Source organism: Pholis gunnellus (assembly GCF_910591455.1).
Source record: "Pholis gunnellus genome assembly, chromosome: 19".
NCBI lineage: Eukaryota > Metazoa > Chordata > Actinopteri > Perciformes > Pholidae > Pholis > Pholis gunnellus.
The window spans coordinates 7,285,612-7,298,730 of NC_136546.1; the positions used below are offsets into that span (position 1 = coordinate 7,285,612).

Here is a 13,119-nt window from a genome sequence, read left to right on the forward strand (position 1 = left end):
GCAGAGAGACCGAGGGCTTGAGGTCATGATGGGAGTGTGTGTGCACAGGACAATAGTTTTGAGTATAAAGGACAGATGGTGGGCTTCACTTCCCCCCCAGCCTGCAGCTCCATCACAACAATAACACAACAATAACCTTGAAATCAACACACAAAAGCATCACACACGCTCCTCTGCAAAAGAAGTGTGAGCTGTACCACACACACACACACATAAAGCAGATGGATGGCGCCTGAATCCTGGTATTTCTAATCACTCTACTGAAATGAATTGAACCTGACTCATTTCCTACATAAAAGCTCATGGTGTGCTTCTTGTAAGCACCCGACCCAACAGCTTTCATAGATCAAAGTATTAGTCAAAAAAGGTGATTTTAAAGTTGTCATTGAATTAAAGGAATGGTTCAACATTTTATGTATTGTATATTCACTTACTTTCTTAGGAGTAAGATGAGAAGATATTAATCTGTGGCAATAAACAGTGGTTTTCAGATGTGAAGCTATTATGGAGCCCTCAAACTGACGAAATGTAAAATTAAATTAATTTACTAATATTAACAGTTAAGTATTGAAAATGAAGTGAAAAATAAATATAAAGCTTAATCTCTATCTTTCCTTAAAACTCCAATCAGTTTGTAAATAAAAGAAAGAAGGTTGCCAGCTAATGCTAATTATAAGCGAATACTAACAAAGTTAGCTACCCAACTCCTTGGAGTCATTTCTTTGATATTAGGTGGAAAAAAAGACAAAATGTCAAGAAAAACACATAAAGTACAACATTAGTTTCCATTGCGGTCCTTGATGAAGTGAATAATATGAAGATAGAGGCATAGTTCTGAATTTCTAGTTAGCCGTAGCTAGCTAACTTTGTTAGCGTTAGCTTGCTGTTAGGCCTACAAGACTTGATAACATGATGCTGCAGCATGATGCAAAGTATATATGTATATGAATGATTAACATGGCAGTCAAGTAAGCTAGGTAGCTATCTGCTTTTATTCGTGTTTTCTGTTTAGTTAGCTGGTTACTTAGCTTGTTTGCTCCACTGAGGTTAAACACACTTTTAGTTACGCCTCTACACATTTACTCAATTTTGTCAATTTCGAGGCTCAATAGTTATCATTGGTTCAAATGTGTATTTAAATCCACCTTACATAAATAGAATACTCAGTGTTAAATCAAAAATATGACTCCATATACGGCTAAATAGTTGTGTTATGAGATGGATAAACAACTTACAATGTGACTTTTTAACGGTTAATACCATGCTATCAGTCAACACAGGACCATATGTTGTATTCGCCCTTTAGAAAGCATCCCCACTGTACAGCCTAATCCTGCTCTCAAAACAATTAGCCATCAACTGAGAGTCCACAGCTGCACAGTTTAGAGAGACTGATCAAGGGCAATCTGTTTTGTGTGAGGGTTTTATGAGCAGACGGACCCATCTTTAAGCTTTCATCATCACCACCACCACCACCACCACCATCATCATCATCACTGCCTCCTGAGATCAAAGGATTAGGCATATGAGGGTACCCCCTGGGGATGCATGTATACCATAGCAGGCTCGTGTTAATCTGCCCTGCTGAAAAGCACACGGGTTTGCATCACTTAGCGTTGGCTGGCTAATAATGGTCTAAAGATATCCGCTTATGTCTCTGCTGGAAAGCGATATCTTGCTCAAGGCCAAAAAAATACATTAAGTAGCTTACTCATGTAGGCCCAAATGAACACCATACTTCTCCAATGCATAGAATATATTCCATAATAAATAAGTTATTCAAGGTTTTCCATCACACTTTAAATCATGGATGAAACCGCAGGCGTCCACTGAACATGGCAAGGTACGACGATGCCATCATTAAGTGGTATAATGATTTATCTTATACTAGAAAGAGCATAAATGGTCCAACAAAAACCTCTAACTCAAAGTGTGCCTCAGTCCCATCTAGCCGACGGAACTACATTGCACTGAACTTGGAGCTAGTCTGGAATGCATCATTGTCAGAGGGACACAATAGGTCTGTAGGGAAGGAGGGAGGGTGTGTGTGTATACGTGTGTGTTAGGAGGAGGTCAGCTTCCTACGGCGTGTCAGCATACAGCAGGTCAAGGAAGAGGAGTGTCCGGTTGGAACAGCTGCTGTCACTGACATGAGTTTTCCTCTGCTGAAGGGCCTCTGGAGGGAATGAGATCAGAATGAGGTAATTGTAGTGACAATGGGAGTATACTGCTGTGTTGTATGGCATACAATCACAAACTAAACCTGTGTGGAAGCCATGTCAACAACAACGATATAACAGAAACGTTACAATGGTGTGTTCATGGTGTGTGCGCTGCCTTCAAGTGCTCACCGTGGTCCCCTGCAACTTGAGTGTAGAAGCCAGTGGGAAAGTATTTACTCAAGTACTGCACTGTGCTGTAATCTTGAGGTACTTCACATGAATATTTTCATGGCACTTTTTACTTTGATTTCCACAGAGGGAATACAGTATACTTTCTTGCGCCACTACATTTATTAGTTACTCTTCAGTTTAATATTAAACCAGTGGTTCCCAACATTTATGTACCAGAAATATACAGAATATTTGCTTTTTATTGAAGTATTGGATAATTTCACCATAGTTCAAAAATTGAATGCCAATTTGTGCAGCTGAACTGCATCATCTCACGAGCCCTCATTGATCTCGTGAGCCTTTGGAGAGGCTTAACCCCTAGTTTGGGAACCATTGAACTAAACTACAAGATGTAGTATACAAACTAGATATAAAGTACTTCAATTTATCTCCATCTTGACTGGCTACAGCAGTAAAATGCTACTTAAAATCTGCTGCATCAGTTGCAACAATCCAGTAATGTAACATTTTGTCAGTCACAGGGGCCACTTCTCTGCAGAACAAGTACTTTTACTTCGGGTACTTTAATTGCATTTTGCTGCCTATGCTTCTTCCAGGCCATCAAGTCATATTAGCAGCTGTGTGGGATCCGAAACTCTTGACTGTGAGAAGTAGAAAATCATGTGCGCCGTTGGGTCACTTGTGCTCACTTTGTTAACTACCGTTTGGCCCGTCAGCCTTCATCGGGTGAACATTAACTTGAATATGACTTGTTGTTGCTTTCAGTACTTGTAAGCCGTCGAGTTCCAAGTGCAGAAGTCGTAAATATGACTTATTCATTCAAGCACCCGAGGTTGGAAATAACAAAACAGCGTCGCATTTTATCACCTCACACACCCAGAGAAAACACATGCCTTCATTCCCGGATCTATTCTCCGCCTCAAAGTGTGATGCATGTGCAGCCAAATGGTAATCAGAGATCTGTGCAGCAGCCAGCTGTGGTAATTGAAATGGGATGGGTGTGTGCTGGCCTCGCTCCGGTCTGTCCTGCACCGACAGAAGGGTGTGGTCCTGATCAGCAGCTGGCCTCCAGCTGTCTGACCTCTGACCTCCCCCTCCCCCTCCTCCAGCTCTGTTACACCCACTTTCTGTCTGACTTCCCCCCGTCTCCAGTACAACTCCTTCCGCTGTGAGCAGTTCTGGGCGGTCACCGCGGTGTCGTTGGTTTTTGATTCCCTCTCCGAGACTCTACATGATGAGGCAACACTGACACCGCATTTAAAGCTGATGAAGCACAGAGTCGTGCTCATTCATCATTTGAATAGTTTGAGCTTTTATCATTAGATGTTTGTTAGAAACTGGAATGAATTATGCTCCATACAAAATACTCAGAACAGTATAAATATTTAATTTGGCAACAAAATGTAAACATATTTAACAATTTCCTCAAAACCATACATGTAAAAGTGGAACATACATTTATAATTCTAAAATGTTGTAGCTATAAAATTAACATTTTGTACTTTATTCCTTTCCCTAAAAATAAAAAAAGTCAAACAAAGCATGTCACCATCCATCAGTACTACTGGATGACTTGGCACAATCAGTGTCCTGCCTGACCCTGCAGAGTAAACGCCATGTTGAGCAGAAACAAATCGCTGGCGAGCTGGAAATCTGATTCCCAAAGATCAGCAGAAGTCAGCGAGTGTCTCCGGCTGTCTGAAGGGCAGCACATTTAGATTTGACACATCAGAATACAGGAACCAGCCAACACAGGAGGCTACGATTTCTACACACATGCACAGCTTCTGGATTCAAACCGGAACCGCTATTACGTCTTTCAGTACGTTTTATGTAGAGAAGACCAATATGAGAACGTCATCCATTAAATATTCAACATTGTTAAAACAAGCAGATTCTGGGACACAAACTTGTACTCGCCACCAGACCGAATTCACTGGAATGTGGTTTGTTTTGTTTTGCCTGATGAAAAAGACGTCATTAATTCAGCTAAAATCTCTTCGCTTACATTATCTGCTAAAAACAACGCGCAGCTCTTGGTACACAAACTGTCAGAGAGGCACTCGTGAGGGAAGAACCACAACGAAAACAATCCAGTCTGGTAGTGAAAACTGTGTCCAACCACACTGAAATATCTAAAACCTCAAAGTTAAGTTGAGAAAACTCAAAGGGAGATTGGTTCAACATCAGGTAAAACTCACTAAAACTCCCTGAAACTTCTCTGGACATTTCTAAAGTTGGATTTATTGCAGCATCCCCTCTCACTGTCCCCATCGGCTCCTCCTCACTCACAAGAGGCAGGAATCGAGATGCTCGTTGATCTTCGACTGCGGCACCTTTGTCTGGCACACAGGACAGCTGACCGTCGGTGCGGAGGAGGAAGACGAGGGAGAGGAGGGGGGGAAACTAGGCAGCCCCGCAGAGGAATGGAGGGAGGAGGAAGACGAGGATGAGGAGGCCGTGGCAGTTCTTTGCTGCATTGCGGGCTCCCTCGGTGCTGCCGAATGGCTGCCTACTGTCTTCTGGAAGAAGTCAATGATGCTGGATGAGCTCCTGTGGTCGTCCCTCGTCCTCTTCCTCGATGCCTGCCCTGCGGCAGAAGCTCCCGATGTGCCGTCGCTGTCAGAATGACTAAAATACTTGGACTGTGTTGGTGTAGCAGGGCTGCCTTTGGTTTTTGTTGAAACCACAGAATGGCTGGGTTTACCCTCGCTAGGCTCAGATGCTGTGGGAGAGGAAGCTGAATGGCTATTTTGCCATTTAGGGAAGATGGAGGATGCAGACGCACTCATTGTAGTGTTCGGTGATGTCAAAGAATCTCTTTTAGTTTCTGTGCTTGAGGTGGAGGATTGACTTGCTGACCTCCTGATGCTTTTGCTGTTGAAGAGCTCCTCAATGGACCTCTGTTTGATTTTATCTCCCTCTTGGCTCCGGCTGCTGCTGTGGGGTTTGGGGATTTTCACTGGCGAGCCGTTGATGTTGATAAAAGCTCTTGTGTTCCCGACAGACCTCTTTATAGGTGGCTTCTGCCTGTTGGGGGGAGCTGGTCTGATGGAGGGAAAGGCACCAGAGATCCCTTTGTTATCAGGAGAATTGAGTCTTTTAGCCGGAGACGGAGGGGTGAAGAGTTTCGTCGGAGAAGAAGGTACTACCGCCGTGTGAGACGGGGTGGAAGGTGTGGACGACTGTGAATTTCCTCCGAGCAGGAAGCCTTTGCCACTAAATGGGATCATGTTCCTTATGTCCTGTGATCCAGAGCCTGAGAGGGAGAAAGGTAGACATTTGAGTCCGGCAACAGATTCTCTAAAACAACATGTAGTGACCTATTTACTCGACCTAAAGAGCTGCTACAAATCAAAACATATTGTTATCCGCCTGAAAGGATGTATAGCTATTACAGGTAGAACATACACCAGAGGAACGAGCTCATCACCTGTGGTTGTACTTGAAGGCTTCTCTTTTCCCGAGGCCTTCTTCTCTGAGGTCTTCCCATCCTTTTTCCCATCCTTCTTGCCTTTCTTGCCGTATCCTTCAGGCTCCTTGACCTTGGTGTAGGTCCCTCCGCACGTCCTCTTGTGGTCCTCCCACCAGGGATCCTGAGCAGATGGAGCCCGGTTCATGGCCCTCTTCACAAACCCAAAATAGGGCTTGCGGTTTTGACAGGGCCCGTCGCATTTCCACCAGTGTTGCCGGTACACATCAACCTCATCGTGGAAACTGTGGTAGACCTGACAAGAGACGTTTCAGGAGGTTATTTTATTGTTGCACTCTCTGTAAAAAAGGCCGTGACAAGAGAAGACAACACCAGCTGTGAGAGGTGTAACAGGAGGTACACCTACAGAAATCTTTGTCCCACTGGCATCGTTGATCCGGTTCATGTGTTTGCAGAACTCGGGGCCATGGCCGTCTCGGTCTCTGTTGTTCTGGGTCACAAACAGCAGCGCATGAATCATTTCATGAAGGAGGGTCTGTGGAAATAAAAACAAAATGATGAATATTTATTAACCCACTCAAATCGGTCTAAGGAACGACGTGTTTTGTTTCTTTTCCAGCTCTATTTCACAACACACACACACACACACACACACACACACACACACACACACACACACACACACACACACACACACACACACACACACACACACACACACACACACACACGACTTGGGAGCTGAAAGTAAATAATGTCTCTCTAAATTAAGAGTTTATTTTATGTATGTAGAGGAATATTGAGTTTATTTACTAAAGGCAGGGTTGGTAATCTTGTTCAAAACATTTTATATATTTGTGTTGATATTGTCATACATGCTGACAGTAATCAATGAAGCAAATGCATGCTAACAACAGCCATGCTCATTGTTTATATAGGTTTTATTATGGTAATTGTGAGGGAGTGTCAGTGTTGCCAACTTTCTATTAGAGTTAAGGACTTTTGGAGCTCGTGCTGTTCGCTACTTTTCATCAGAAAAGAGTTGGTAACACTGGACTGGCTTTTTCGGTTGGATCATTATCGTCATCATCGTTAAATCTAGCGTACTCGTGCTAGTTTCTCAAGATTATCAACCCTGCCTCATAGCCTGTTTAGGTATTCTGAATTATTTTCTTTAACAGAAGAAGATGGCTATTTTGGTGCAAATTATTCTAATTTGTGCAAATTGAAGATTTGAAATAAGATACTTAAATCGCTTCTGAAAAAAAAGCCAGATTGGTGTAACAATCCACCTCACCTGCACCAGGTCTTTTCTTGGTCTAAGCTTCAGCAGAGGCTCACTGAGTCGGATTGAACACAGACCACCTCGGCCCTCATAGGAGCACACACCAGCACACCTACACAAAAAAAAGCATAGGAAGAGCACGAGACATTAGAGACCAGCAGCCCTTTTATAAATCCCACAAGATCATTTGCATCCAGCAGCACTGGTTTACTTAAACTGTGACATAACCCTCTCTGATGGTTACACTAAAGCCAATACAAAAATCAACCTACTTTATTTTGCACCTACAAGTCAGTGTGGTTTTGGTCTTTGACAACAATAACAACACAACGAATCATAACACAATAGGTCTCTTACAGTGTCATTCTTGGGCTCCACTTAACCTCGACACCGCAGAGTTTCCCCCAGAAGAATACGTCATTGAACTCCAGAAACATGGCTCTAACATCAGGACTGGGGTCCAGCGTCTCCCAGGACGCGTCCACGATGGACAGCGGCCTCTCGGGCTGGGCAGTCGGCTTCCAGTAGGGAACAACATCGCTGCCACCTCCAGCTACCTCCACTCTCCGTTTCTTACTACTGTGTCCGAAGCCATTCTCCTCAAAGCTGTTTGGTGAATACGATGGTGTTTCGTATTCATTGTCAAACTGCTCCTGAAGCCGAATGGCGAGCAGAAAATCCTCATCCATCACAACAGAAGCACTAAAAATGTGATGCGAGCTGAGGTAGCAAGCCACGTAGCTTCGGCTAACGTTTACCTTAGCTTGCTAAAGCTAACTAGCTAACGTAGCTTGTACAGGGCTCTCACAAACAAGTGACGGAAGCACCGGAGCCAGTATACAGTCTGATAAATATACCAATTGTACAACTACTAGAATTTGTGTCATGATTCCATTAAAAACACGCATTTCTTCATGTTGGACGAAGGTGTTGTTACTGCTGACAGTCCACTGATGACAGTCCACAGCTAGCGCCAACAGTTGTGTCAAGTCTATCACAATGCAACCAAACAACATCCGTTAAGGTTTTCAAAATAAAACTTCTGAAATAAATAGCTGATGGCATCTATTTTCAGAGGAGAAGTGTATGGTTAATACAGATGTTTTAGTTTTTAAAATGTGTAGTTTAAATATTATAGGACACCTATTTGAACGTCGTATATTGTTAGTTACTCTGTAGGATACACGATGCTTTAAAATCTAAATCGATGTAATATGTGCTCTTGTTATGAAACTTATTTCAAGCTCTAGATTTGAGTGACTCTCGCAAACTTGACGAAACATTGCTTGTTTCAAATCCTCGCAATGGATTGTGGGAATTGTATCTTCTTTATTTCAAGTGGTTGGCCAATCGAAAATGCACTCTAGCTTTTCTGTTGCACTTTAGTGGTTACATCAGAGGGAATTAGCAACATGTCAAGTCTTATATTCAGTTTATGTTTAAAGTGCTGCAATTCTGCAACGATATTGACTTCTATGAACGACCGACATTTAATTTAAAAACGTTTGTTTTGGTGCGGTTTGTTGGCCATTTAATTTTCTGAATCCCGTGACGTTACAGGGAGGTAACCGGTTCCAACTTCCTGTTTGGGTTGAAAGCGGATGTGAACAGATGAACGCTTCCTCTGTCTTCTTGTATTACTAGCTTGTCAACATTTTGTCCAAATAAGTAAACACACACGATAGAAGATGTCGGAAACGGGGAACCGACTACGGAAGCTGCTCGAATCGCCTAATTTCGACCCGCAGAATTACGTCAAGCAGCTGTCACAGCAGTCCGATGGCGACAGAGATCTGCAGGAGCATCGTCAGAAAATCCAAAACTTGGCCGACGAAACGGCTCAAAACCTGAAGAAAAATGTCTACAAGAACTACAGACAGTTCATCGAGACGGCCAAAGAGATCTCCTACCTGGAGAGCGAGATGTACCAGCTGAGTCACATCCTGACGGAGCAGAAGAGCATCATGGAGAGCATCACCCAGGCCTTGTTGTCCGCAGACAAGGACGAGACCTCCAAAGAGATGCAGGCTGCTTTCCCCAAAGAGACGGAGGAGCTGAAGCAGAGGACGCTGACCTCACTGCTGGAGAAAGTGGAGGGGGGCAAAAACATCATGGACACCCCAGGGAGGCACCTGGTCTACAACGGGGACCTTGTGGAGTTTGATGTGGACAACATGTCCCCCATCCAGAAGGTGCACGCTTTCCTCATGAACGACTGTCTGTTGATCGCCACCTGGCTGCCGAACCGCAGAGGGACCGTGAAGTACAAGTACAACGCCCTGTACGACCTGGAGAGCTTCGCCGTGGTCAACGTGAAGGACAACCCTCCCATGAAGGACATGTTCAAGATCCTCATGTTCCCAGAGAGCCGCATCTTCCAGGCGGAGAACAGCAAAATCAAGAAGGAGTGGCTGGAGATCCTGGACGAAACCAAGAAGAACAAAGTCACCAAGGACCGGCACAAGACGGAGGAGGAGGTCCCTACGTCTCCCGTAAGGGTCGAGGTGTCCACCAATCCCTTCGATCAGGAGGACGACGAGCCAGCGGGCGCCGGGGAAAGCGTGGACCTCAGCCCCGAGTGGATCCAGGAGCTGCCGGAAGATCTGGACGTGTGCATCGCCCAGAGAGACTTCGAGGGTGCCGTGGACCTGCTGGACAAGCTCAACGAGTACCTCAAAGACCAGCCGGTCACCCAGAGGGTCAAGGAGCTGAGGCTGAAGGTGGAGGAGCGCGTGCGGCAGCTGACAGAGGTTCTGGTGTTCGAGTTGTCTCCGGATCGGTCACTTCGTGGCGGACCCAAAGCCACGCGGCGGGCCGTGTCCCAGCTGATCCGACTAGGTGCAACTTTGTCTTCTGTCTTCATCAATGTGCAACTTGCACACCATATACAATATATGTAGTCTACTATCGCACAAGTCAAAAACAAGGTTTTCTATCTTCAAACCAATCATCACTTAGGTTCTGATGGTTCTTGATATTTTATATCTAAATCCCCTTTGTGCTACAAACACTCGAATTGTAATTGTTGTGAATTGTTTTACGACTGTGTTGCAGGCCAGTCCACCAAGGCCTGCGAGTTGTTCCTGAACAACCGCGCCGCCGCAGTCCAGACGGCCATACGGCAGCTCCGCATAGAAGGAGCCACGCTGCTCTACATCCACAAACTCTGCAACATCTTCTTCACCAGCTTGCTGGAGACGGCCAAGGAGTTTGAGATGGACTTTGCGGGGAACACGGGCTGCTACTCCGCCTTCGTGGTCTGGTCCAAATCGGCCATGAGGATGTTTGTGGACGCCTTCAGCAAGCAGGTTGGTAGAGGAGAAGACGGACAAGTTACATCCTGGTGAATATGGGACTTTAAAGGACAAGAAAGATGCTTTGGTACCGATAAATGTGAAAAAATCATGACAAAAGTATTGCTATCGTCTTAAAATCATATAAAACTGATCTGCAAGTCTATTTATTCTTATGAAATTGCAGAAAAATATCCTTTCTAAAGTGATTCATTGTTGCCTTCATCAGGTGTTTGACAGTAAGGAGAGCCTGTCGACAGCGGCCGAGTGTGTTAAAGTGGCCAAGGAGCATTGTCAGCAGCTGACTGACATCGGCCTGGACCTGACCTTCACCCTGCAGTCCCTGCTGGTCAAAGACATCAAGGCGGCCCTGCAGAGCTACAACGACATCATCATGGAAGCCACCAAGCACCGAAACTCTGAGGAGATGTGGAGGAGGATGAATCTCATGACCCCCGAGGCTCTGGCTAAACTCAAGGTGGGTTTTATGTCGCTCTCTCTGTCGGCGGTCAGTGGTGATTTGGATGATGAAGTTCGGGAAACAGTCGAGTAATTGTTGAGTTGATGGACAGAGTTTTTGACTGTCGGACGGACAAAACCCGACATTTAAAGTTGCAATTTTGGACTTTGGGTAATTTTTATGGTTATTTTTCAATATTATCTGTCATTTTATGAACCAAACACTGATTGATACATTGAAAATGTAATGAAAAACGAAAAATAATCTTTTGTTTTGGTACAATTTCCTCGGTGTTAATGACGCCCATGACTAAAGTACTTGTTAAATCACTGTTCACAATAAAATATCAATCTTTTTCTCCGCAGGACGAGATGCGCAGCTGTGGCATTAGCAGCTTCGAGCAGTACACCGGCGACGACTGCTGGGTGAACCTGAGCTACACCATCGTGGCCTTCACGAAGCAGATGATGAGCTTCTTGGAGGAAGGCCTGAAGCTCTACTTCCCCGAGCTGCACATGGTGCTGCTGGAGAGCCTGAGGGAGATCATCCTGGTGGCCGTGCAGCACGTGGACTACAGCCTGCGCTGCGAGCAGGACCCGGAGAAGAAGGCCTTCATCATGCAGAACGCCAGCTTCCTCCACGACACCGTGCTGCCGGTGGTGGAGCGGAGGTTCGAGGAGGGCGTGGGCAAGCCCGCCAAACAGCTGCAGGACCTGAGGAAGAGCACCAGGCCCGTTCGAATCAATCCAGAGAGCACCACATCTATGGTGTGAGATCGCAATAAAGGACGGTGGCCGAAAAAACACCGTTTGTGGCAATTGTTTTAGGAATGACTAGATGCTAGATGTCGGTTGTTTTGAGATCGCAAAGGACAAGAAATGCATCGTGGAGAGCAGCAGAATACGATACCTCAAGAGAGGTACGTGTAAAAAGAGATTTGTACCAACACTCACCACACTGCCTGTAGGTCTTTGAGAAATGTTCCATTTGTCAGTGGAAAACCCCCTCATCTACAGATTTGGCACATTGAAGTGTGTTTTCATGTCAGAGTGTGTGCTGGTATAACCAAGTGCACACATTTGTATAATCGTGCAATGAATTCATGGCTCATCAGGACACATTTCAGACAAGCAGCTGATGAATATGTTAATTTTCTGCAGTTTGAGTTCTGTGCATGTGATACCCAGTTCTGTCTATTGACAAAAATATCATCTTAATGCATTTATGTATGTACTCGTCATGAACAAGAATGCTGTTAAGTTTTTAATATATAATGATGTTTGATTCAAACTCGCTCGGCTATGATTTTGACGCTACACTGGACCGTTATTAGACACTAAATGGTATTCTAGCATAGGACTGATTTAAAAGGGATGACTGAAAGGAAGATGCTCTGGTAAATGTTGACAGTTTGTGTTGAAGAAAAGCACATGAAATGAAATAAAGCTCTTCATGCACAATCTATTGTTTTCACGCGTTTCCAGATTTTTGCTGAGGAGAATTGAGCCTCAACGTCTGTGTTCCTGCTGTATACAGTATTCACCCCCCTTGGTGTTTCTCCTATTTTGTTGCATTATTATTAAATATTATATTATTAAATATAAAACAAATAAGATCGGGTGCTACCAATTACCTCTACAGGTCACATAATTATTTAAATAAAGTCCACCTGTGTGCAATCTAAGCGTCACATGATCTGATAGAGCACCATTAAATCCATTACTAGAAATTGGAAGGAATATGACACCACAACAAAGAAAGGCCAAGAGAGGACCAATAGTCACATTAATCAAAACTTTTTCTGTCAAGCCACAGCCCTCTTTCATTCATATAGACTAGCAGTAACTAGAGGAGCCAAGTATCCCTTTTTAACATAACATCATATACACAAACTGCATGTTTCTTCCCCCACATCTCTCATCGTTTCTGTCGTGCTGTTGCTTCTGTGAAAACTCAAGTTAAACCTTTCCCAAACAGAAGCAAGGCTCTCCTGCTGCATCGACAGTGAACTGGAGAGCAAAGCCGTGAGTTTGTCTGATGCGCTTGCTTGTAAAAACATCCCCACTTTCTCCTTTCCTCCATGACAAAAGTCAATTTGGCACTTTTACATGTTTGTCTATCCGAATCTATCTGCACCAAAGAATTCCTTTTTTAAATGTATCGATCCCAAATGAATCACATTGATATACTTTTTTTTTACAGCAGACCTTCTGACTCACAGCAGGGAAAGCACAGGTGGAATTAATAACATTAACGACGGTGAGGATACCGTGTATCAGGGATCCCTTCCAGCA

At 44.4% G+C, this 13,119-nt stretch overlaps 2 protein-coding genes across 2 annotated transcripts; one reads left to right on the forward strand and one right to left on the reverse strand.

Moving 5' to 3' along the window:
- Positions 1-3,788: 3,788 nt before the first annotated feature.
- On the reverse strand, positions 3,789-8,025 carry sprtn (SprT-like N-terminal domain). The gene is made up of 5 exons (XM_079179793.1): positions 7,430-8,025; positions 7,085-7,184; positions 6,194-6,322; positions 5,788-6,082; positions 3,789-5,613 (listed from the first exon to the last, which is right to left on the reverse strand). The coding sequence occupies exons 1-5, from the start codon at positions 7,759-7,761 to the stop codon at positions 4,643-4,645; spliced, it is 1,827 nt and encodes a 608-aa protein (XP_079035919.1). The 5' UTR covers positions 7,762-8,025; the 3' UTR covers positions 3,789-4,642.
- A 648-nt stretch (positions 8,026-8,673) lies between these two features.
- exoc8 (exocyst complex component 8) lies at positions 8,674-12,287 on the forward strand. Its single transcript, XM_079180351.1, has 4 exons — positions 8,674-9,910; positions 10,127-10,380; positions 10,595-10,843; positions 11,191-12,287. The coding sequence occupies exons 1-4, from the start codon at positions 8,761-8,763 to the stop codon at positions 11,596-11,598; spliced, it is 2,061 nt and encodes a 686-aa protein (XP_079036477.1). The 5' UTR covers positions 8,674-8,760; the 3' UTR covers positions 11,599-12,287.
- The last annotated feature ends 832 nt before the right edge of the window (positions 12,288-13,119 follow it).